The sequence below is a fragment of the Calidris pugnax genome, unplaced genomic scaffold (genome assembly GCF_001431845.1).
Source record: "Calidris pugnax isolate Ruff unplaced genomic scaffold, ASM143184v1 scaffold18, whole genome shotgun sequence".
Classification (NCBI taxonomy): domain Eukaryota; kingdom Metazoa; phylum Chordata; class Aves; order Charadriiformes; family Scolopacidae; genus Calidris; species Calidris pugnax.
Window position 1 is genome coordinate 6,828,132 of NW_015090812.1, and position 26,112 is coordinate 6,854,243.

The following is a 26,112-nucleotide window of genomic DNA, read 5'->3' on the forward strand; positions in this document are numbered from 1 at the left end:
CACATCCACCAAAGGGAGTGTTGGCTTAGCAGCAGTACAGAGGAATTGCTCTGTCATGGCTGAGCCATGGTGAAATGTTGGAGAGGCGGTGAGTTTCTCCAGATGTGTAGTGTAAAATGCTCTTCAGTAGGCATCTCTTGCCCCGGAGAGCACAGGGAAGAAAGGTGGCTGTTTTGCCTATACAACACCACAACCAGGTGGCCTTTTGCCTGTAGCAACTTGTAGGTTCATCAAGGAAGCCTGAGAGCTCTGCTCAGTTTTGTCCTTGCACGTTAGGAAAGAGCAAGACGCTCAATAAGATGGGATCGACAAAATCATTGTGGCCTTTCTCTAAAGCAATGGATATTAATGAGTGCTAACTTCTGGACAACTTTTTTTCCTGCTTTAAAGTAGAAAGATTAGATGAAAACGTATTTTGCAAAGAGTGTGCTGACACCCTCAGGTAATCTTCATCCTCTGTCCTCATCAATAATCTAACACCCTACCTTCCCTGTTACATTACTGTCCGCAGTAATGCAATTCACTTTGGTCCCCTTAGATCCTATTAGAATCTCTCACATTACAAAATTCTTCCAGCTCTGCTCCAGAGCGTACTGGGATTGTTTAGCCTTAACTTCTGCTGGCTGTTTTCCACGACTACCCTTCTTTGCACAGGAATTGACTTTTGTGAATTGCACATTTAACCTAGCAGTGAGTGAGAAGATCAAACTACGTAATGCATGTGGGTATTGTCCTATGGGGTCCCTGAAGCGCTCTGGTTCTGCTTTGAACGCTGTTGAATGTATCTTGTGATAATGAGTCCCACTATCTAAAGTACTTTCTTCTATCAGTTTTGATTGTGTTGTCTTTTAATTTCATTGCATGTGTCCTTTGAAAGGATAAATAGGCACGGGTAAACAGAAGAACCCATTTCTACATATTATTCAGTCCCTTATGTACCTCTTTTGTATTACATCTTATTTTTCTCCTCTCCAAAGTAAAACAGTCCTAATGTTTTGTTTGTTTGCCTTTTCTAATATGGAAATCTTTCCATATCTCGTAATCTGTTGCTGTTATTTGAGCAGGTGTCTTCCTGGAATTCTCCACAGTTATTAATGACAAGACAGCCGTACTCAGGGATGATATCTAAATACAGGGCTCCAAGTGCAGTAAGACAGAGATCTCTTCTGGCTGCTCCGTCAACATCAGGGGCTTAAAGCGGGCAAAAACGGCTCTCTGACAACACTCAAAAGAACTGCAGTAGAAGGTGGAAAAATGTGGAAACCTCCTTTATTTCCCTCATTCTTATTGCCAGAATGACTGTGCTACGCCACTTTGCACCCGGAGTCATGCTTCCTAAGTTTAAGGAGAAAACCATTCTTGGCTTCTAAGCCGAAAGTGTATCTCTGAGAAACTCAGTCATCTTAGACCTGCTCTCTGATCTCCAGTCTTATCTGATCTAATCCTGTCTAATCCACAACTTTAGAACATCCACTGTTTGCAAACCTGACTCTTCCCATTTTTCCCACTTTACTTATTTTGTAGCATATTTCAATACATTGCAACTCCTGAAACCTGACCCTCAGGAACACTGCAACAATATGGTGTAAGTCTGGGGATAACTATCTTAAACCAGTGCAACCTCACTCTTTTGAGTTACTCCTGGTTTGCAATGACAGAAATAAGAGCAGAATTGAATATTTGGCTTATACCAGAGCTCTTCCATAGCAAGCATGTCAGAGGGGCTGGAAGAGAGAAAAAGATGAAGCTTTTAAATGGAGGAGATTGCAAAACCCTTAACATAATGCACAGCTGTCATCCAGGCTCTTTATTGCATGGAACCTAAGTATAAGTAGCGTTACAAGAAGATTTACTTTTGTCAAAGTAAAGGAATTCAAGCGCTTTCACAGCAGGGAAACTTTATAGCAGTTAAAACCTCAGGTCTATTAAAATAGCATGCACTTTTTGTGGTTTTGCTTATCAGCTTTGCTTATTAGCAAACGGATTTGTGCTGAAAGTCAGGGTTTCCCCTCGCTGTCCCCCAAATCCCTGCATCATTGTTCCTGCAGTGCGAATGTAAGACTAAATTATGCACTTCATCATAACGAGAAGGTCCAGATGGATCTCACACTGCTGCAGAAGGGGCTGGACAGGAAAAGCACTGCAGCAGCAGCCGTTCCTTCCAAGGCCCAGCGGGGCAAAGTGGCAGAAACTCTGCAGACCAGAGGGACAGAGAAGCATCTCTGTGCACGGTACGTAACCCTCCAGTCTAACCCAGATTTTCCCTGGCTTACCAGGGAAAAGCACTGAAATTCATCACTGCCTTATCACTTTGAGAAGCTTTCTGTCCTGCCTTGTGCTCCTTTTTCAAGGGTTATAAAGTACTTCTGTTCCAGGGCACTGCACATGGATATTAAATTTTCACCACAAACATAATGCCATTTTTGATTTCAGCATTTATCTATCTTCTGTTCCTGTATGGCCACACTTACCATAATATCTCATACTTCACAATCCTTAACACATTATTTATCCCTCCAAAAAGCATGTATGTGAAAGGTACCTGAAAATAAGCAATAAACCATTTTAATACTGTTACCATCTGAGGCCATGGATCTTTGAGAATTTTCTTCTCATTAACTCTGGAATGCTATTCATAACCTTGAGACTGATAAGGCATAGAAAATTATTTTATCCAAGTGTAAACCCCTCCTTAATATAAGTATTAGAGGTTTGCAATTCAAAAATGAGTCTTTTCCGGGCCCTAAATACAGAATCCTGTCCTTTGCTCAGACCATTAAAAAAAAAAAAATAGAAAAAAAGACTTAGAGCTGTTACAGAAGTCACATTACTGAAAATTAGGCCTGCATATCCAGTCATTTATTAGTGTCAAGTATTAGTAGTGATATTTAATTCATTTGTAGATTTTACTTTTGTCTGCACTGGCATATTACATTGTTTGCATAGCTTTCTTAAAAAAAAAAAACAAAACCAAAAAACCACAAATTAAAACCCAAAGCATCTTGAAAACGCCGATTCTTTCCAGATCACTTAGTACTAGCTTTCTAGATTGCTCTGCACGATTTTTCTATGAGATTGTCAAAATAAAATAAAGCAAGCCATGGGATACATGTGAGCCACTGCTCTCTTTTGGACACAATTATAATTACCCACTGTGTTTTCTCCCATCTACATCTGCACTTGTAAATTTGGAAAGACTATTTAAAGGCTTAAACTCCCTCACAGTCTGTGGCTGAAATGAACTGCAGTTGCCAAAACAGAAAGTCAGTCTATTTTGGTATTATATGTGACTGTAAATACACTGAGAACAACTTAGCAGCAAAGGAGTTGGGGAATATCATTTATATGGTCGTAACGGCGATCAAGATCAGTGGCGTGCATTTTAATTTGTCCTGTAATGCAAGCCGAGAGGTAGGCCTGAAAAAGCAGTTTCAGATGCGAGCGTGCGGATGAGTCTCTGGAAATGGGACCTGTCAGAATATCCCACGTCCTCTCTGTGCCTCACCCACCAACACAAGTTGGTTGGTATCCCCCTTTTTCTAAAGGGAAGGTTCTCCTGGCACCTTTCCACAGGAGACCCAAGAAGCTACAGGGATACTGCCATGTCCCGAGCTTCGTGCTCCTTTGAGACGCCTCAGAGCCATTCTCTGCTCTTGTGCGGCCTCTCTGGGAGCTGGGAGGCTTTCACTTTGCGCCAGCACCCGTCTTTCAACACGGCACCCATCATTGTGACTGTCTGCCCCTGGGGAGGGCTGAAGGACTGAAAAATTATTCCCCCTTTGACACAACCCGGCAGCTCCCCAGCAGCACCACACACCCCTGCTGGGAGCCGAGCCCGCCATTGCGGGAAGAGCTAACGGTCCTTGGCGCGGGGCATTGTGGGAAGGGGCCGGGGCGCACCCCGGGGCGCAAGGCCCTGTGGGAGTGATGGTGGCCGAGAAGCGGCCGGAGAGCGCAGGGCGTTGCGGGAAGGAGGGGAAGCCGCGCCGTAACGGGGACCCGCAGCCACCGGGGCAGTGCGAGGCCAGAGCCGGCGGGAGGCTCCCCCCGCCCCGGCCCCGCCGCCGTCGCCCACCCTCCGTGAGGAGCAGTGCGCATGCGCAGCGCGGCGGGGGCCGGAAATGCTCCTCCGGTTGCCGTGACAACGGCGTCTGCCCCGCGGCGCGGCTGAGCCGGAGCGGGCCGGCAGCCGGCGGGCCCTCGCCCCGGCCCGCCCGTCCATGCCGCGGAAAGCCCTGTTCTGCGTCCTGCAGCTGGATATCCGCTCGGTGAGTGCCCGGGGCCGCGCACCCCGCCGTCCTCAGCCGGGCCGCAGGCTTGGAAGAGAAGCCGCCGTTTCCCCTTCCGGCACCGCTTCCCCCTCTCGGCCGCCGCCCCGCTCTCCCGGCCCGGCCGTTCTTTTGGGAGGCGGGTTCGGGCCCTGCTGCCCAGAGGGCGGCCGCCCTCCGTCAGGAACTCCAGCTCAGGCTGGCTCCTGGGCTACTTGTGCCCCTTCTGTGTGTGCATTCTCTGGCAGCTGGTCCCTCTGCCCCCCTGCTGGGGTGAGCAGCCGCCGTGCTCCATCAGAGCTCTCGCTTGCCTGAGGAAAAGGCTTTTTTTAAGAGATGCTAAGTCTTGGGAAGCTGTATACTGTAGAAAAAGCACCCGTGAAAAAACGGAGCAAAAGAAATCCCGGAGACAGCAGCTTGTACCTGGTCTGTGTACCCCTACCAGTGATGAGGTCCCTGCAAGGCGACCTCCCCACCCCTGCACTGGGCAGCTCTCAAGTCCCTGAGTGTTATGTGGATGGTGAGGTCAATAGATGTGAAAGTGGAAAGTTTTTACATTAATCACGTTAGGACTGTACCTTGTGCACTTTGCAAAGTTTTCTACTTATGTACAAGGTGGGAGTAAAGTATGAGTCTCTGTTATTCTCCTGTTAACTTTTAAGAAGTATCTGCCGTAGATAGTGCTCTTTTATTCTGGAGTTGTTGGCTTCATAGCTCCTGGTCACTGTAATCCAGAAGTTTAGCCTCCTCACAGGGCAAGTGCTGCCAGAACACTTGCTACTGAAAGGAAAACCTGAGGTGTCATCCAAAAAAATTCAAGTGCAGATCCAGAAAGTACATACTGGGAAACACCTTTGTTCCCAAACCTGTGTGGCTGCTCTGAAAGTAGAGCTGTGAATTTCTACACATAGATGGTGAGGATATCACTCTAATTGTATTGCTCTGCTGTCTCAACAGCTAGTGTTTGTCTTAATAATTATATATAGAATACAATGCAAAGGCCTGCTTGGTTCCTGGAAAGGAGCAGATGTGCTTTCTTCTTGTGTTCCTACTGCCATGAGCTATTCATGTGTCAGGAGGGAGTAGAGGAAAGGCGTTGCCCCAGGGTCAGGCTTCTTCAGTTGTGGGATGTTTGTTATTCACCCTGCTCCCAAGGCTACAAATAATAGTGGAAATGGAGAGAACAGGAAGTCTCCAACACAGATCTGAGTACCCCTTTCAGAATGCATGGGTGTTCAATTACATCCTTGCATAATTTCTGTTAGATAACCCTTTTAAAAAATGTATTTAGTCTGTTTTTGAAGCACTTGTTTTGCCTTTTTTTGCCCCACTGGAGCCTACTTTGGCATTTCATTCCTGTGATGGTTTGAAAACTTTCCAGCCTAAATTTCCTTCTGTCTGGTTGATGCTCTGCCCTTACACAAATGTCAACATTGGCCTTTCACTTAAATAATTTTTTTCCTTCCTTGGTATTTGCTCTCTTGATGTATTTTTTGGGCAGCAGTTCTGTCATTTCACAGTTCATCTTTGTCAGCTAAAGCGACCTGGTTCTTCTGGTAGTATTTTGTGTGATAGGCTCACCAGTCTTCTGATCATCTCAGGGGTGGATGCTACTCTTCCACTTTGAATTTGCATTGATCATGACCAGAATTGAATTCAGCATTCCAGATGGGGTCTCACTGTTGCCTTCGGTGATGTCAGAGAAAAAAGGTCCAACATTCATCCTATGTGTCTTAATATTAGTCTCTTCACAGCTGCATTGCAGTTATGCTATCATTTATTAACACACTCATCATCTTCCCCTCAGCCAGTTTTGAAGGTTACCTCCCCCGGTGAAAGCAGAAGCTGTTGTTAATACACAGTAGGTGCATCTCATTTGTGTTACTGCGGTCCCACAAAGAGGATCTTCTATATCTTTTTGTTGACCTCTGATGATTTCTGAATTTTAATTGGAAAAATTTCATGAGAACACTCTGACTTCTTGTGTCAGGGTCATTAAAAATATTAAAAGGCATGGATCCCAGGATATATAGAGGAACATTTTTAATAGTAACCCTCAGCTTGATGCCTCCCAGTTTTGCACATTATTGATGCTGTCCTTTGGCTGGTTCTGTATCACCTTAGACTTTCTCCCTAACACTCAACTTCTGCCTCATAAGTAATAATTTCTCATGTGGCACCATATGATGTTACTGATGTCCAGATAAATTAGATATCCTTTGTCCAGAAAATAGGCTTTCAAGAAAATGTCAGGTTTTGCTTGACTGATCTATTTTTATGGAACACATGCAGCTGGGCTTTTTTTCTAGTAATGTTTTACTCAATATCCTTTATTCTTTACTTTTGCCTATTTAAATATTCTGATTAGTGGGGTTATAATTTTTCAGATCTCTTTTTCCGTCTCACATGGGCCTTGTGTTTGTTATTTTTTCAGCAGATGCTACTATCCTTGTTTTTGTAACGTAGGTTTTAATAATATATAGATCCAGCAAGAAAAATTACATTATTTCAGAACCTGGTCTGAAGATGATTCATCCTCCCTGTGACTCCTTGATCCAAGCCTAGTGCACATGCATATTGAGTAACTTCAGTTTCCATCATTTCCTTCTTTAAGGTGTTGTTGTTTTTTTTTCTCCTGTATTCAGTATCACAAAACCAAGACAAAATACTCAGTTTTGTTTGGGACATAGATTTGTTAGTTTTTCACATCCTGGTTGATTTATTTATACTACCTCCACTTGTTTTTTCCTTGTTTGCTTTATTTGTGACTGAAGTCTTGTCCAGATTTCTGATTGGTTTTCCTGTTCTTTTAAAATGCTTTGCATATTTCTCAACTCTCTTTGAAACCTAACCACTTGTGTCAGAAGTTCTGTCCTTTTTGTTTTTTCCCTTGCTTTAGGATACAGATGGGGTTTGCTCCTTTGGACTTAATGAAATTCCAAGGTCTTTTCCTGTCAGAGTCCACGAGCTCTTTGGTTTATTTCACTGCTAGTTTTCTTCATTTCTGAAAGGTTGCTCTTCTGAAATGGAAAGCCTTAGTTAAAGACCTTATTTGGTTTATCCTGCCGTTAATTTAAATTGAATAATTCATGATTGCTCAGACTGAGATTTCATTGTTATTTGTTTTTTGAGACTAATTTTGGTACTTACATCTGCTGCTGGCATTTAGATTGCTCATGTAGCAACAGAATGAAATGCACATTATTCTTCATGTCATTGCTACATGGAGAATTCACAAATGCAGCACTGACGGTAGGTAAAGCTTTAAGCACTAAGATGAATTAATAGCATTGTGGATTACTGCCAGGTAAGGAGACTAAAATGGCATCTCTTCACATTGAGAAGATTATTTTTGCAACTCCTAAGTCCAAAATGCTATTCTATCTAGAAGCTTGCACTCAGCAGAAGTTAATACTGTCTATTGCCCTTAATAGGGAACTCGATAAATAGGCAAGTATTAGTTGCCTTCTTTAAGGTGAAAGGCACGAAAACTCAGATAAAAATTATTGTAAATTCTACAAAAACGTCAAAAAGAAAAGTGAGAAGTAAGCTAATATGACTTGTTGTATGTAGTTTGGTGGATCTTGCCTTGTATGAATGAAACCTGTCTCTTTCCCTCACTCCTATTCACACTTGTAACTGCAGGAGTGTCATACAAGCTGTTTAATACTTGACAGTGTTTCAATTGGGATATCTATTATTCTGGCAGTTTTCTTGCAGATTTGAAGCCTTCATTTACATGGAAAGAAACTTTTTTTTCCCCTCCTTGGATATTTATGAGTAGAAGCACTATTTTTTAGCTTATACTGTATCTATAATAATCTATCACCCATTGGTTTCTGTTACTTCTTTCACCTGAGGCTGTTTTTCTGCTGTTCATATACTTTTCTTTTAGATCCGGTGAGGATTTCTCAAGTAAAACATTCATTTGGGAGTAGGAGACTGTAACCAAAGCACTTATTTTAATTCCTGTCACTCTCCTCCTTTGTCTTTCTACCTGGCAATTGAAAGTCTGAACACTTTCTCCAGCAAACCTTATGTTGGAAGAGACAACCTCATATTTATTATACTGTGATAAAAAGTGAGCAGTAGAACTGAAATGAAAGGTGACAATTCTCTGGCTGGGTAATAGAATAAAACTATGTGGCTTGGAGAAAATAGCAAATAGTTTTGCAAGGAGTTGTGTACATCCTTGCAGTGAAAACACAAGTAAGAACGTCTGATGTTCATCAGAGCTTTAAAAGCATAACCAACTTCTTACGTAAAGAATAAGAATTGTCCAGAGAAAGTTGAGAGATTAGTGGCAGTATCTGGCAGCCTAAGGACGAACCTTCTCTGCCTTGAATACCCTCCACGGTGGGCAGACTTCTCAGATAGAGCTGTGTGTGCTGTGTGCCTGATAGTAATGGAACAACAGTTGCTTTTTTTTTCATTTACATATTAGAAGGCAAAATTAATTTACTATTTGCAAATAACCTTGCCCTTTTTTTTGTGGCTGAACAGAGTATGGATATCTAAGCATGTACATTTACCAGCTTCATTCTCTTTGTGGGTAGGCTAAAATTTGGATTGGGTTTTATGTCTTGGCATCATGTAGACTTCATTGTACATGACTCTTCATATAGAATCTGTTGTGACCCTTGATGATTACCTCTTTTACAGTGCTTGCCTTTAACTTTATTAACCTGGGATTGGAATACCAGGTTTCAGTTTTGGTTAAAGACAGTGGAGTATTTTTACTTACAGGATTTGGTCCTGATTATTTTTAAATCATGGCTATTTTTCCTGGTCAGTCTGTTCAAACAGAATTGCTTTAGACAAGAAATTTTTTCACTCTAATCTGTAATAATCTGACTCTCAGAAATCAACCATTTCAGCCTTGACCATTTCATTTTTATCTTGAAAACAGACATTAACTTCTATAACTAAAGTTCAGTTTGTTTAATGAATGTGTTACTCTTACAGGTAACTTGCCCCGGAGTGCTGTTGAAAGACAAAGAGGAGCTTTATCTCAGTGTCACTGTACTTGGACAATACAAAAAAACTCAATGCGTCCCTGCAGCATTTCCACTCTTCTTTCAAGAAAAACTAGTATTTGAAAAGGTAAGATAATGTCAAGAGCTAATACAAGCCAAATAAAACCCATCCCAAGCTCTGCAAAAACTCACTGCAAAACCCCTGAGCACAAGTAATCACATTCAGGATGGCACAGCATTATAACTCCTGCTTCTCTTCAGCTCAAAGTATGTGTGTACCTATGTTATCCACACGGTGACTCAAGAATTACACATACTGAAGATTATAATGTATGATGAGGCTTTTGAGGTGTTTGTTCATTCTTTTGCGAACTGTCCTTTTTCAGTGTCTGTTTTCCTGGCTTGGAAGGAACTGAATGTTGTTGTTCTAAAAATTATGGCAAGGTGAAGAACAAAGACTATAAGATATAGGAGAGTCAACTTAATTTAGTAGAAAGATAGAATAGCAGCTCAAGCCTTTTTGGTGACATCTTTCTCCCTTTGAGATACTTTTTTCATGGTTTGTCACCAGAATTCCCAGGTTGGTACTCTGGCTTTATAATTTATAGTTGTTTATCACATATTCTGGGTCCTTGCTAGCTTCATTATTAGTACCACAGGGATAATGAAACACACTATCGTACAGATATGATCTGGCTTCTTGACTACCTATGAATAATAATACTTTGCCCTTTCTAGTTCTTTTCCTTTAAGCATCCCACAGCACTTTGAAAACCAGACTGAGTAAACATCAGCAATGCTCTAGTGATGTGGGTAAGATACAAAAGTGATAATTTCAGCAGCTACTGAACAGTAAAAAAGAAAAAGAAAAAAAAAGTAGTTCTTTAAAAGCAAACATACCACAAACTACCTACGGGAAATGTACTGAATACTGTTTTAATTTAAATTAGGGGGAACTCCAAGGCACCAAGATCTATCTGCTAACAAAAGAGGTGAACAAGAAAGCTGAGAATAATACCTGTCTTCTTACAAATAGCTATTGGATAGGTCTAGATTCTTATGGAGCACCGGTACTTTGGTATTTTTTTGTGTTTGGCATCTTGAACAGCAAAATTGAGCCTTTTGTACAGAATGAGGGGGAAGTGTATAAGCTGCTGAATATCCAGCGTGACATCCTCCCCCTGTTCCTTGCCATCTATTCACATGGGATTCAGGTTAAAAAAAAACACAAACCCTGAAAAGTACTCTGTACATGAATAGTCACTTCCATGAAAATTAACCTTAAAGCATTACTAATATATTAAAGAACGTATTCTTCATCTATCAGAATTCTAGTACATTAAGCAATTTATCTTTGCCTTGAATTTTCTCAGACAGTACTTATCTCTATGTGTTCAACTCTTCACAATACTTCCTAATTTAAATATGGAGAGGTAACCCTGAATGACGAGAAAGCATATGACAAGAACTGCTAGCGCTCAATGAAGTTGATCATGTGCCAAATGATAATTTCAGTTTCCTTTCTTTTTCCAATGGGGATAGGACTCTTGGCAACCATCTGAAGGAAGGAATAATATTGATTTTTTTAAATTTTTTTTCTCCCTTCTCTTTCCCCAGAGGTCCATCTGATGACTTTGACCATGCTATTCTTATTATTTATTAATTTCTTTTCCAGGCATTTGCTGATATAGTTGATCCTGGAGACCTTGTGGAGTTACTGGAACGTAGGTTTTGCTTTTTATGTGTATGATGTTGTATGTGTTAATGCCATGCATATATGGCCTCTAAAGACTTTTTGGAGGTTTAAAGTATGTGATAATTTTTCTACCAGGAGCCTGTTCTCTGAAAAGCTAGTGCGTAACCAATATAATATATCATGTACTAAATAAGCAGGACCCTAGCCCTAGTGGGTTTTTAGAATAGAATATTCGTTGTCAAGTGCAGGCAGATGTTTTTGGGCTGTCTTTTGGTTATTATTACCTTACCCAAAATACTGTTAACAAAATGCCTCTAGAAATGTACGCTAGAAGCTTTAAGACAGGAAAAGAGTGCAAAGTCATAATTAATGGAAAATCCAGCTGGTTATCCAGATAGGTAATAGATTCCTTTACCTTATCATTTATTTGATTAATTTTCAAATAATATAAGCACAAACCTTTGATTTTTGTAAAATTATTCTTTTCACTCTAAGAAAATTATATGTCTTGCCACATGTGGAGCATAATCAATTGCAGTGAGACAACACTGACCCTGAACTCAAGCTCCAGCAATATGCTACCTCATAATGGAAGTTATCTGAAAAAGTGGCAAAGTTTGTGTCATCTTCTTCAAAAGTTGTCTTCAAAGGACAGATGTGGCAGCAGATCAAACTTCCCAAGTTCTAAGTCAAACTTAGAGTTATCATTTTTACGCTGCTAATGCTGTGCTGGTTATCCAGATAGGTAATAGATTCCTTTACCTTATCATTTATTTGATTAATTTTCAAATAATATAAGCACAAACCTTTGATTTTTGTAAAATTATTCTTTTCACTCTAAGAAAATTATATGTCTTGCCACATGTGGAGCATAATCAATTGCAGTGAGACAACACTGACCCTGAACTCAAGCTCCAGCAATATGCTACCTCATAATGGAAGTTATCTGAAAAAGTGGCAAAGTTTGTGTCATCTTCTTCAAAAGTTGTCTTCAAAGGACAGATGTGGCAGCAGATCAAACTTCCCAAGTTCTAAGTCAGAGTTATCATTTTTACGCTGCTAATGCTGTTGTGTTCGTCAATGGTAGTTATGCAAGGTGTTCTTAATTTTCTCTTTTTGGTGGTGTAGTGGAAATAGTGTAGCTATGTACAGTGCTCCGAAGCTTAAATCAGTGAGCCATTTTTCTTGGGTTTTGACTATTAGAGTTACTTTCCATTTTAGTTTTTTTTAACTCATGAAAAAACTTTTTTCCTTTCTAGTTGACACAGCAGTACTTGAACTAATACAGCTCATTCCTCCAGGTATTGTATCAGTCTCTTCATAAATGATGCAGTTTAATAGGTGAATTTCCATGAGGACATTGCCCATTACAGCACAATCACTTTTTTCCAACACACAAACAACATAGAAAGCTCTTCAACAAATAGTCCTCTGAATATAAAATGTTAATAGATCAAGAGGATCTTATTCTTGAAAGAGAATAATAACTGAATATTGAAATGTACCATATTCAGGCTTAGGAAAGTGATAATATTTTAAAAATGGAAAATAAACTGAAATCATCCAGTGCACACTTATTAACTGCATCACAATTCACTTGCAAAGTGGCTGTCTGTGAAATTTCAGAGTGCATAATCTTGTTCTCAGAATGACACTTTTTTTCCTTCCATTTTAATGGTGACCATTGGGAAAACTGTTATCCTCACTATAAGTATTACAGGCCTCTTGGGATATGTGGAGATAATAAATAGCGATTTGTCATACTTCTGTTATTGGTTTGTGTGATTATAAAAATCTATTTTAATGAAATTCAAGTGTTCCCATGAATAATGTAAATCTGCATTTTATTGGAAATAAAGTCAAGTTTTAAAGAGGACTCTTTTGGAAACTGTGGTATTAAAAGCACTCTCTGTCACTTGTCCTCAGTACTTTCAAGGAAACCATTGCTCCTCTCGGCTGACTCGCCAGACTGTTTACTTAAAGAAATCTACTGAACATGGATTTTTGTTGTGGGAGGGTGAAAGATCTTCGATAAGGAATTACATTTCAGGAGTCAGAGATAGGTGTGATACAGCCCAACATAAGCTGACACGATGACTGCAATAGCACAATTTAAATTTTTTAATAATATATATTTAAGGTTTTCCCCTAGAGAACTTTTTTTTTTAAGGTACCAAATGGTAGGATAGTGAGAAAATCTTGAGATAATGATTTGGATGTTGCTATGTATCTTTCTTACTACAATGCCTACTATTACTACCACTATTACTATTCTTTAATATAGAATTATACAGTTTTTCACAAGTGATTGGCTGCCATTCAGAAAAATACTGGTTTCCTCTGTGGCATGGAAGGGAAAAAAGAGGAAAACTACTGAAGACTTACCTACAAAAAAATTCTCATTTGTCTCTTAAAGATTGCGTTAACTGTTCTATATTTTTTTTACAGTAACAGTCAAACATACTTTCAGAGTAGATCCTGCACATTTCTGCTGCTGATTAACTTGATGAGGTTATTTCCTAGTGTGATATGAGTTTTAGAGCCATGCTGTTAATTTTTAAAGAACAAAATTTATCTTAGTTTCAATAGGGTCTTTTGTGATGTCTGTAGTATATGGCTTTGCCTATTTTCCAATTAAAGTATATATTTTCTTTTTAGTAGGAAAAATTCTAGCTACATATGAAGAAAATACAAGAGATTTCCTGTTTCCTGACCCTAAGCTTACCTCTGGGCACCATGGTTTAGATCGTGAGATTTTAATGAAGAGGTCCTCTTCTTTTACAGTGAGTGAATATCTGTGAATTGTATTTATGATACAGTGTGTTTCACTGAAGAAAACCCTTGAACTTCTTCAAATGAAAAGTGATTACTTCTGACAGATTTTGCCATTTCAGGTGTTGAATGAATGAATCCACAGTTGAACTTTGGTGAAGGCATAATCTTTTTTCAAAATGCTTCAAGAAATTATTTAATGTGAAAAAGTTAGTTTCCACTTGGTTTGCATCATGGCACCAAGACATCTTCCGTTCAATCTAATCTGTGGTGCAGTTGGATGTTAAAGGGATGCAAGAGAAGAAGATGTCATATCAACTGCACGGTTCTGAACAGATAAACCATGTAACACTCCCACCTCAGTCTCTCTCTGTAGCATTTTGATTCAGACCATTTTTTGGTACTATTTAGGACAGTACAAATTTATAGTGCTATGCCATCTGACCTGTGGGCCTCCCTGAGGTGCAAGATCACCACTAAAACTGAAATTTAGCATAGTGCTGCATGATTGTTTTTCAGTTCCAAAGCTTATTTCTTAAGGTCTGTTCAAGCCATTCACACTCATTTAGTAACTTGCCTTTTCTACAGTTTCAAAAAAGCTATGATAAATGACAACTAATTGGCAGAATGAGTGCAATGAATTAATGTTAATTTTCTGGAGATAAGGGCTCAAGCACATAGTAAATGAAAATGAATTTATCTCACACTTCCCTTTCATAGAGTTTGACTGTTGAGCCTTAGGTGTCAGTGGAATAACTCAGGAAGGCACTTTGGGAATGGTTGGGATGATGTGGGAGATGAGGTTTGTGGGGTTTTTTGTTTGTCTTATCTTGATTAAATTTTACTAGAGGAGTGGCAAGTCATTTGGATTGAGAAAACAGGGACTCAGTTGCTCTGTCTGTTGAGATTGGATTAAAAACACATGGCAGGAGGGAAATGCTGATTAAAGGTCATTGGTATCTTTTAGCTGGTATAATCTTTCCCCTGCAAGGGCAACCTGGAAATTGCCCAGTCACTTGCAATTAGAAGTGCTAATTTGGTGTCTAATGCTGTGTTACATTGGAATGAATTAAAGCTGTGATTTTGTGATACAAAATGTATGATTCTGCAGCAGCTTAAACTGTCCCTGCAAAAAAAGCCATTATTTTTTGTTCTTGGCATCTCTTGGATACAGCTTTTCCTTTCTGTGTTGATGGTGGCTCAAGAGAGGAGTTGGGACTGTATTGCTTTCGTATTACTTACAGAATAGGTACTTTTCTGGTGTTGAGAAAGAATAGATAGGGAGATGGTAATAATTAAGGTGGTATTAGCAAAATGGTTTCTGTTTTTTGTAAAAATACAATGAATCTTTGTAGCAGCAAAGCCACTAGAGAAGTTTGAGGTATTTTGTTGGACTGAGTTCTTTAACACAAAAATTATGTGTTTTCTAATAAAAAGAAGGTGCCATAATTTGTGAGTTGTGAGAAGATGTGATCAGAGTCATTTGGATATGTAGCTGAATGATGGCACTGTAGTAGCTTTAAAAAGTTGACTGATGCAAGACGGAAATATATTTCTATGTCTTTGGGAGCAGTGTCAATTAAATCCATCTTTGCCCTGGAATGAGACCTGCAGAGGCATCTCTTGCTCCGTTCCCTCTCCATTGCAGAAAGAGCAGTTTAGGAAGGGATTTTGGCATGCTGATCCCATTTTCAGGAATAATAAAGAAGCTGTGTTTGATGGAATTGGAGGGAGGCTCCTAAAAAGAACTTGTGGTTACTCTCCTTGCTTGCCAAATGACATAGCTGGGAGACGATTTTTACCTCCAGTAGAGGTGCAATCTCAAATGCCTCCGTCTTCCAGTGTTCCCTAAGCTTTACTGGGAAGTATCTGCTGCTTACTCTGACAGCACAAGCACCAAATGTGAATGCTAAGCAAAAGGGAAAGTGTTAAATAAGGTCGTGACAACCCTCACGTTATTCTTATGCTAGTCAAGCCATATTCTTCCCACTTGAAAAGTTATTTATAGCTAGCTGAGATGTTGAGTATTTTTGACTGACAGCTGTGCTTCAGTGGCACTTTGATTCCCAATATATTTGTCTTTTATTATAAAAATAAAGGTAGCAACAGTAAGGTTACGGTTGTGGAGTTCAGATAGGCAGTGACAAGCAGTGTCTGATTAACACTGCTAATCTGCCAGTTGGAAGGAATCCCAAGTTGAGAGGATCAGAACTCCTCCAGAAATCTGGCACTTGGCTGATAATGTCTCTGGCTAAATGTCTTATGAGGCTTACAAACAGCATACGCACACAAGACGTGCCTCGAGTTATCTCTCCTGGTCCAGTGTTGCCCAGCTGAGGCTTTTGCTGGCTCTTCTGTATTTCTCTGCAACCCTTCCCTTTCAGAATATATTTAAGCCTTGACTGGTGGTGACTTCTTACAGACGTTCTTATCTCAGTTCCCCAACCTCCTGCAGTATTTGCCATGTTACTTAAAACAGTTTCTTTTTAGTTATGCTATCTTTCATTAACATACCAATACAAGACTTTCTATTATATTCTCACATACTTTTTTAAGCTACAGACTTGTACTCATGCTCCTTGCAGTCAAAAGCACATATTGGACTTGCTTTCTAACTTGGGTTCTACAAAATATGAACCACCTTTACAGTTTTTCTATGACCAATTAGTGTTCTGTCCAGATAACTCCTGTTTAATGAATGGTACAGCCCTTAATGAGGCCACTCAGGGCTGCAGACACCACTAAGTTTTTGGGATGAATTCTTCTGCCTCCAGCTTTCTGGCTGTATTTTCATTTCCATATATGTTCAGAGCTATACAACAGTCTTTATGTAATACTGCATTGAATATCCATCATCAATCCCTAGTTTGGGAACTGCAGAAAACAGATGAACTCTTGATTGCTTTTGGCCTATAAGTTACTTTTAACATATCCATGCCTGTGTATGCGAGTGCCGACCCATATTCCCTCTCCACAAAGCATTTTTCTGAAGAAACCATAGTTTGTGTGATTTTTATTTTTTTTTTAGCAATAAGCATTTAACAATTCTGTAATCATTCTGTCTCTGCAACAGCAGTAGGTGCTCTGTTGTTACTTTTTATAGAAGACCTACTAATTTTGATGTGTCCTTCTAAATTGTTGATAGCACTTGACAATTCATTAGTAATAAAAATTAGTTGATTAAAGACGGTCAGCTTTAAAATCTCTTTTTATGTGCCATAACTTGACTTGATTGAATCCTGGACTCTGTTAATTGCTATGACTGAGCTTTCTTGGCATTTTTGTCATTTCATTTCCAAAGTCTAACCTGGGGCCAGATCGTATTCCCTTATGGGAAATCAGTGTGTGTTTAGGCAGGTGGTAGAGGATAGGTTGGTTCAGCAATAGACTTCACTCATGAAGTTACTACTAATTCTTAAGAATGTGGGGCAGAGTCACAAACAGACCAGCTCCTTTTCATTTCTTCATGATTTTGTGTATTCCTGTGCCAAAGTGCCCATGCACACAGATGCCTTGGGGCAGCAAACTCAGTCCTTTTTGAAAGAAGAGAGGGTAGAAAGTTCGAAGGACACTTGATTCTCTCTTTGCTTTTACAGGACTGTATAAGATGCACATAGATTATTCCCATTTTTTTATAGAATATGAGTCCTTTAGTTGTTTTATGCCTTTTGTATGTCATAATCCCAGCCATTTACACCCACTAGATTTTGTGTACATTGGCCAATTTTAGCTAAATTTAACAGGAAGTAGATATCTCAAAAGTTTTGTGTTTCTAGACAGGGCTGAAGTAAAAAAAAAGATGAGTTGAAAAGGAACTGTTAGCCATGTAAAGATGCTGCTGCTGGCCATTGGTACAGGTGTGCTGGTTGACCAGGGCGACTGGTTGGACCCCACTGATTCCAAACTGGTCAAACTAGGGCTGCCTCTTGCCAGCCGTGTGTGTAAGAGGGGATTGAGAGGAAGTGGAACATTGTTATGGAACATGGGAGACAATCCACAGAAATCAGACTTTGCTGCAATGGTTACAGAAATAAAGGGGATTCTTAATTGTACTGTTACAAATGAATAGTTATTTGCAGTGTAATTGACTAATTTTCAAAATATTTTTACACAAAATATTGCACAATTGAGACTATTTATAAATAAGTTTCCAAAGTTAGCATTAATGAAACTTCTAGAGCATGGCTGGATTTTTTTATTGATGCTATATAGCATGGCATGAAAAATCTTTTAAAAGTGCTTTTGACAAAGAAATGTATTGAAATAAAAGTCAGACCTTAATTGTTGTACAAAAGCAATATAATCATCTGTAATTGAATTGTCAGAAATGCAAATGTTAGCATCTTGACATTTACCATTGCTGTTCTGTCTTTTCTAATTATCTTTATTAAAGGCTGAAATTAACAAAGGAAATGGCTGAAAATTAGGAATGGTTTGTTACATTAGGTGACATTTACTTCTTTGATACCCTTTATCTTGAGTTGGAGCTTGATGTTCAATTATTGTCTCTCTTCTAGGGAATTGCACCAAAATTGAGATTTTCTACAAGCTCCCTTATTACAGAAAGAGTGTTAAGCTCAGGAAGGAGTCACATACAGGTTAGCATAATTTAATTGTTTGCAATTTAATTTCTAGATTTAATATTGATAGCCTTGCTTCCAATTTTTGCATGTGCTGCTCACTTCAAACTTTTCTCATTCTTTTGTTGTGGTTAAAGCAGTTGTCATGGGTGCTTGACAACTTGATTAAATTTTTAATCAAGTATGAGTAAAGAGTGGGTTTGGTGCATGACAGTAAATGCTGAGAGTTCCTTGAATCTGAAACAATTATCAGTTGCTGTGTTCTATGATCAGCTGAAGTGTCAATCCCTGGTGTATTTGTAGGTGGGAAGATGCCTTCTCACCATGTCTTAGTGACACTTAAAATTAAGATGGGACAATGAAAGCTAGGTCAAGTCAGAGAAGGTACTTTATCAAAAACAAACCAATTAATTTAATTGTTTTCCATAACAATATCAGTAACAGTAATGGGAATGAAGATTTGTGTTGAAAAGGCTGTCACCAGTGTTAATCTGGAAATGCTGTTTCTGCAATGAACAAAGTTAAAGGTGAAGTAGCTGAAGAGACTGTGTGAAGGGAAAAAAAAAAAACAAAAAAGGTCTCTGCTGTGTTTGTTCACTTGGTAGCACTTTTCTCTGGTCTCATGAGTCGGAATTTTGGTTACGGTGCAGAATCATTAAAACAGAATGGTTCTCTGGAAGGCTGGCATACAAAGAGGGCTAGGTGACTTTGACCTGTTTGTGGCATTGCTAATTAGTTCATGGAGAAGTTTCTTTAAAATTTAGCAAATGAAATGTATTGAAACACTTAGACAAAGAGTAAAAATAAAAGAAAAATCAGTGAAAATCGTCATTGTCAGAAAACTAACTTCACTGAAGATGACCTCAGTAAGGGTGGTTTGATTTAAAATGCCCTTAGATATATTTCATAAGCTATGAATGGTGTATGGAATTTGCTTCTGTTGCAGGGAATGTCTAGTTTCAGGACTGGTGTAAGCCTGAAGCAGCACAGCCTACTTCTGGTGAAACTGAAATTAACCTTAGAGATTTAGTTCTGGGTTTTTTGGGGGCCAGTTCTGTACTCTGGCTTGGTCCTCGCTGCACAAGTGCTAGTACAGGCATGAGAAAGACAGTGACATGAAGAGTCTGTGTGATGCCAGATTCAAACAATGTTGATGGAGAACAAACACACAACCTTGGCCTTGTTAATTGTTGGGTGTAGAGGGAAAGGCTTGAAGGCAATCTGGACATCTCATTTCTGGGTTCCTCTGAACTGAAGTAGTGCGTGCAACATTCAGATTTAAGACTAATGTCAACTTCCTCAAGCTTGAAAAAGCATGTCTAACAGGAAGAAGAGTCTTGATGCACCATTATTTTTTATAACCTGTGAATTTGGGCCAAATTTGACCAAACAGCCTAATTATCCATACTGTGGTATTCAAAGTTAAAACATGTTGCTGACCTAGTAGCCTGGTAAGAGTTGTGTAATCTACAATGCCTTCACCTATAAAGCTTGTAGAGTAATTGAATGCTCATTTAATGCCAGGAATTACAAAGGATTGATAATCTATTTCAAACAAAGCTTCAGTGTTGGAAAGAGTTTCCCAGAATTTGAAATCAGTCACTGAAGAAGTTAATAGTTATTTGAATAGTCCTGATTGCTAGGTAGGCTTTGCTGGTAACAACAAAATTACAGCACCACCCCCCATCCTGTGTTGTGGCGAGGGAGGTGGTGAGGTTGGTTCTTCCTCCACTTTCCTTTCAAAGAATCATAGAATCATTTCGGTTGGAAAAGACCTTTAAGATCATTCAGTCCAACTGTAATAGCCTTGGTTCCATACCTACGTACAGCACAATTAATAGCCTTTATTCTGCTGTACGTAGATATCTTAAAAGCAATATCAACTAAGAGATAGACTTCTCAGGCAATATTTGATAATGGTCTGATTTTTACAAGTTTCAGCTACAAAATCCATATTTCAGATGTCAAGTGCCAGTTTTAAAAATAAACAGCTGCTTTGCTGCTTTTTTTGTAAAAGTAGTCACTGATTTCAGAGGATCTTTGGAAGGTGGTCTTTAAAGTTTTTTGTTGTTTTTTTTGGTGGGGGAATGTTGGCTTTTTTAACTCTGCATAGCTTCTTGATCAGCGGTGTAAAAAGAACTAATAAATTTAGCATGATCACAGAAAATACAAATATTAGAGAACGTAATTACACTCCTTGTGAGGCTTTAAGCAGCTCTAAATGAATGTAATTTAAACTATTAAACGGGCTTCTGGTTTATGTATTTTATTTTAAGGATAAGAATATTTAAAAGTTAAAAAAAAGTTTAAACAGATTAAAAAATGCTTCAAATCTGTGTAAGTCCAATCCAGGTAAAGTTTGTGTTAAATGAACTTGTGACAAAATTCAATTTAATTTTTTACAGTCTCTGTACACTAACTGTGTGAGAAAGCTAACTGGGTAAGTATGAAACACTTAACCTTAAAATCTAACATGTAGTAATGTGTGTTTTGACCTTCTTTTGGTTTCAGAGAAGATGGTAAATACGTCGTCGTTTTTTAAATTGCTGTTTGATTATAGTTTTGCGAGAGGAACTTCAGCTGACATGGCATCTATTTCTGTTAAAATTAGTAGTTCCCCGTTTGCTTTATTTTCAGTGATCTTTGTTCTTCATGCTGTCAAACCAGATAATTTCTCTTTTTTACTTTAGGGCGATTTGAATCGGGTGCATCACTCAACCCCAAATGGAAAATTGCAAACAAAGTTACCAAAGAAAATTACCCTTTCACCTGAGAAAAGCAGGCACAGCTTAGCAACAAAGAACTACGAGCAGCCTACAATAGCTTCTAAATCACGTTCTCCATCTCCATACACAAAAAGACGAATGTGTGAGCTATCAGAAGAAGCCAGGCAACGACTGGCCCATTTAAGCCTTGGTCCTTATGAATTCAGAAGAGAAACTGATAAACCTCCATTTGTAGTTAGACGGGTTTGTATTCTCTCCAAAGTGCTTCCAGCTTAAGCTCAGATCAAATATTGTTCTTTCACTAAATACTGCTCCAAAAATTCATTCAGCTCTTAGTTTAGATGAATAATTTTTCTCTCCTTAACAGTCTGTCACATAGTGATTTAAATGTAAAATTAACTAAAATAAAATTTCTTTTATCCGTGTTACTAGCAGACAAAGATCAAATTCTTTCATGAATATCTCGGTTAAATTCTCTGAGGCCCCATTTCTTTTCTTCTAGCGCACTAGACAGGATAATAGGTGTATAAATTCAGCTTGGAAGTAATTGATATTAGTATTAAAAATTCCTGAATAAGACTTTAAAGAAAGAATGTCTAGTCGCATTAGGAACACTTACACTTCCTCTCTTTTAACTTTTTTTTATGTTGGCATCCTATGATCTTTGAAACACTTCCTTTGCTCAGAGCTACATCTCTAACACTTTGACTTAGAGTTCATAACCAACCTGACTTCAGCACCTGCATAAGGACTTTTTGCTAACTGTATATGAAAAATTGTTCTGAAATTAGGTACTTATTTAAAGAAACTGTGTTTAAGTGCTTTATTATGAAGGGGGCAGATTTCCCAGCCTCTTGGAAGATCATATTTTCATAATTTTTTTTCTCTTAGTTTTTCTTACGATTGCAACAATTTTTTATTTTCAGAATACCAATTCGAATGTGTAGGGGCAGAGATGGGATTGTCCTGATTCAGTACTATGATATTATGATTTGTGTACAATTTTGGACACTTGTTACAGCCATTGAGACAATTTAGTGTTTAATTAGTTTGCATCTCACTTTATTTATTTTTTTCTAGTTTATGTACAAATGAATTAATAACATCCTGTCAAATTTTAGACTTCTTTTCCAGGCTTTATTCTACATATAGGTACCTTTTAGAAATTCAGATTAGCTTTAATAAGCCATTAATCATTCAGCAATCTACTGTTTATCTTTTCTCTCACATATTTTTAACTCTTTTTAATCAATTCTTCTGTTTTTTGATCTATAGGTGAAGTTCACAGTTTAATTATAGCATCTTTCAACACTGATCATTGATTTTGATTGCTGGATTATGTTTGTACAAAAAAGGAAAAAGCTTATCTCTTAATGTACCCATATCCTGACTGTCATGGCCTTTCTAGGTTGAGAAAGCTCTTTTTAGGGCATCTTTACTGCTGAGGACTTTTTTTGGTCTGGAGATTTTGTGTTACATGAAGACTAAAATTAGATTATGTTAAATGTAACTTTTTTAATTAGGAAGAGATTCAGATCTCTCTTGGTGAGAGCTGAACTGTTTGGAATAAATATGAGATAGCAAGAATTGTTTAAAAAGATTGCAGACATTATAGATGAAGGGGGAACTATCTGTATTTTTTTTAACAATATGGTATTTGGAGATTTCTAGACCTTTCTACCAGTGTTTTTGTTTATGTGCAGGGATGCTAATAATATGCATAATATGAGCAAAGTGTTGTGAAAATGGTTTTAAATAGTATTTAAATAAGAATAAAAAATTTAAGAAAGGACTAGATGTGATCTTATGAATAAAACCAGAAAAAAAAAAAAAAAATTGATACGTTTGATACTGAGCATTTTAACAGTATTTTTGCTTTAGGTTGAACAACCAAGTCCTAGTATTAAACTTCATACCTGGTGTCCCACACGAGAAAGCACAGCAGAAGCCTGGGCCAAGGTAGACTATGGTCAGTATTTTCTACTATATATCTGATTAATGCTTTTGTTTTCTGCAGTAGTGTAGTGAGGTTATTTTGTTTGGGTTTTTTTGTTTTGGTTTCTAATTTATTTTTAAAAAGTCAGTCTATAATGGAGAAATTCTTCTTTCTTCCTAGGAATAGGAAGAATACTGAGTAAGCTTCTGCTGCAAAAGGTGGTTTTGGATGGTTCTTTGCCTTATGAAACTTGGAACATAGTTCTACATGATAGGAAAGTAGGCGTAGAAAATACCAAAGCCCAGGCAAGCGCTCTGTTTCACTCCACTTGCTTTGATGAGTTGGATAGTGGAGCAGATCTGCACCACAGTCTGTGGGTGTGTTGATCAGGTTTGGAGTACTGATGATTTCAAAGTTCAAGGGCTCCGTTGCTTCAAAAATGAGTAACGTTTATTTCAACAGTGTTTGTGAGTAGTGGATCAGTGCCTTACCATTATTAATCAGCATCAAGGATGTGCTTGAATATCTGCTTCGGCACTCATTGGTATAAGTAAATGAGGGTTTTATAAAAGGTATGGGACCAGAAATTTAAGGAAGTACCCTAAAACTCGCTTTTATTGCATGTGTCTGGCAATTTGAGGATTTTAATGAGTCTCACCAGTACTTGTTTGTTATGTGTGCTCTGCCTCATTTTTATTGCACCTCCTCACTAAGTATAAATTGTTATATAGCAAATCATTATGAAATTGTTATTTTACCTTTGTTCTTTGCAGTAGCACTGGGTGCAGGATTTTAAAAGTTTCACATTCCCATTGGGGTCATACTTGCCAATCTGCAGTAGCTGGATAATGTAACAGACCTATTATCACCTGATACCATTACATACTTAGGAACTGACCAGTGATTAAGAGACCAAAATCTACCCCACTATTAATATCCAGAGGATGCACTGGTCACCTGCCTGTGTCTTGAAGCCTTACTGGGACTTCTGAAAAAAGCAAATTCCTAGAAATTTAATACTGACAGTACGGTTGAGTTATTTGTGCAGGTAGCTGATAGAGGGGTGTCTTTTACGTTGCAGTACAGCATAGAAGTACCTCTTCGGCCTTGGGTCACAGTGTGAGCATTTTTCAGTACAGACTGATATAACAGATCAAGAAACCAGACATAATTTAATGTCAGTCCCTCAGGGGTGAGGTGCATATTGACATTGGTGGAACATCCTAACCTGGTATGGAGCTAGTATTTTCCCCCCGTGTGTTTCCATGGGCTTCATACTCACAATGGTGGGTTAGTGGTGAGGGAAGAAATGAAGAGTTGATAAAAACAGGGAGAGGTGATTCTAGAGAAGCTTGTTCAGAAAAGGTTAGTAAGGTAGTGTAATGTATATAAATATTTTTGTGAATGGTGGAGCTTGATTTTATCTTGATTTAGGCAGTTAATAGCTTAACAAAACGTGCCTCTTCCATCTATGCAGAAGACAGTGTGTACACTCATTCATTATGGTAAACACTGTATTCCATTAAATGTGAAGTCATTGTTTTCAGCTAAAGAAAGTGATTTCCTGAAATATTCTGAGGAGACTGTTTAGAATTTCACAACATATAATAACAATAATAAATTACTTTAGTACTGTTTGGGAGGAGTGGTAAGCTATTTTGTAAAAGATCTCATAAAATTTAGGACATTTGGATTTTATTTTGAATTTCTTCTGGGATGCACCTTTTTTCTTTCTCCAGATCCATCTCTTCTCGGCAGCTACAGACCCAAGAAAGCCAAAGTGAGTACTCTAAAGTGCTATTATTTATGAATTGTTTTTTGGGAAGCTCTGAGTGAGAAGGATTGTTCTGCATAAGTATTTTTGAAACTTTATCTACTATAATATCAAAAGCAAGAAAAAGGATATTTTAAATCTGATCTAACCTGGTTTAGGTCTGCTGACAGATTATTTACAAATAGAAATGTGAAACTTAACACTTTATAAGATATTCATGCCTGAAGGCACAAAAATTGGTTTTCCTTGGCATTAAGGCTTGTGACAAGGCTGTAAAAGAGCCTTTAAAGGCAGTTTTCTTTTGCCTTCCCACTCATTCTGAGAGCACGCTTTGTTCTGGAATGGTATGTAAAGGTAGCCCTGGTACAACTGGCAAGCCACTGCTCTGTTATTTCACATCCTTGCTTTTTCAGATTGTAGTTGCTTTGTGTGTTAAATGGATCTGAAGATTAATGTCAGAGTTCCCTTTTTTTTTTGGTGTTTTTTATTCTTTCCATCCTCATTTAATTGTTTTTGTCGGTGTTCCTGAAGTAGTGCAGAAATTGTGGGTTTAGGCATTTAATTATGTACGCCCTCTTAGATTTCCTAATGGCAGGGAAAACTGATGATAATAGGGAAGAGGATAGAAAGGGAATTAGAAGGATAAACCTTGATATATGTTAAGCACAATTCTGTCAGATTCTAAACTTTTATTATCAAGGATTGCAGTTTTGCATACCATGTGAGTCTAATATATTGTGCCACTTCAGGATTGTTCCATGGCTGTAAATGAGAAACGGTAAAGAAAATATGTAATTTCTACTAAATATGCTAAATATGTTGTTGGGTTTTGTTGGGTTTCTTTTATGATGGCTATTTTAAGGTTGTCTTTTCCCCCCCCATCTCTCTCTTCCCAGTGGGAAAGTAGATTTTAGGAGCAGAGGCTGTTTGGAGAATGCAGATAGCTGAGCTACAGGTTAATTCATCATATTCTTGATGCCTCTAATTACTTGTGATTCTCACCAAATCAGGGCTGAAGAGAGTGTATCTTTTTTTTGCCAGAAATATAATATAGCTGTGTCTAAGAGCAGCTGTTTACCAAAGCCAAGGAAAACCACCCTGCAGCCTGGAAAGTGCTAATGAATAACCTGATTATCGTTGGTCTGGTTTTGTTGTGATGTTGGGGTTTTTTTGACTCAGCTTTGCAAAACAGCTCCTGTAAAAGTCCCCTTTCCAGGTAAAATGGGGTAAGCCATACAGACATTTTAGTGGTATGTTTCAGGTTAAGAGGAATTATGAAAGGAGTAACTAGTATAGTGAAGAGTGAGTAGAAGATGAGTTGGTGGGCCTGAGTTTGCTTTGAGGAACAGCAAATCATGAGGAAAAAATAAATATCTTAAGAACA

The 26,112-nt window shown here is 38.4% G+C and overlaps 1 protein-coding gene across 1 annotated transcript in view; it reads left to right on the forward strand.

Annotated features, from left to right (window-relative positions):
* The first annotated feature begins 4,159 nt into the window (after nucleotides 1–4,159).
* Nucleotides 4,160–26,112, forward strand: part of SPATA6 (spermatogenesis associated 6) — a 45,241-nt gene continuing 23,288 nt past the window's right edge. The window contains exons 1-9 of the mRNA XM_014939475.1: nucleotides 4,160–4,268; nucleotides 9,234–9,371; nucleotides 10,920–10,968; nucleotides 12,200–12,241; nucleotides 13,599–13,723; nucleotides 18,230–18,310; nucleotides 20,983–21,261; nucleotides 22,900–22,987; nucleotides 24,694–24,734. Of these exons, the coding sequence (XP_014794961.1) occupies nucleotides 4,221–4,268; nucleotides 9,234–9,371; nucleotides 10,920–10,968; nucleotides 12,200–12,241; nucleotides 13,599–13,723; nucleotides 18,230–18,310; nucleotides 20,983–21,261; nucleotides 22,900–22,987; nucleotides 24,694–24,734 (891 nt within the window). The 5' untranslated portion in view covers nucleotides 4,160–4,220. The remainder of the gene's footprint in view (nucleotides 4,269–9,233; nucleotides 9,372–10,919; nucleotides 10,969–12,199; nucleotides 12,242–13,598; nucleotides 13,724–18,229; nucleotides 18,311–20,982; nucleotides 21,262–22,899; nucleotides 22,988–24,693; nucleotides 24,735–26,112) is intronic.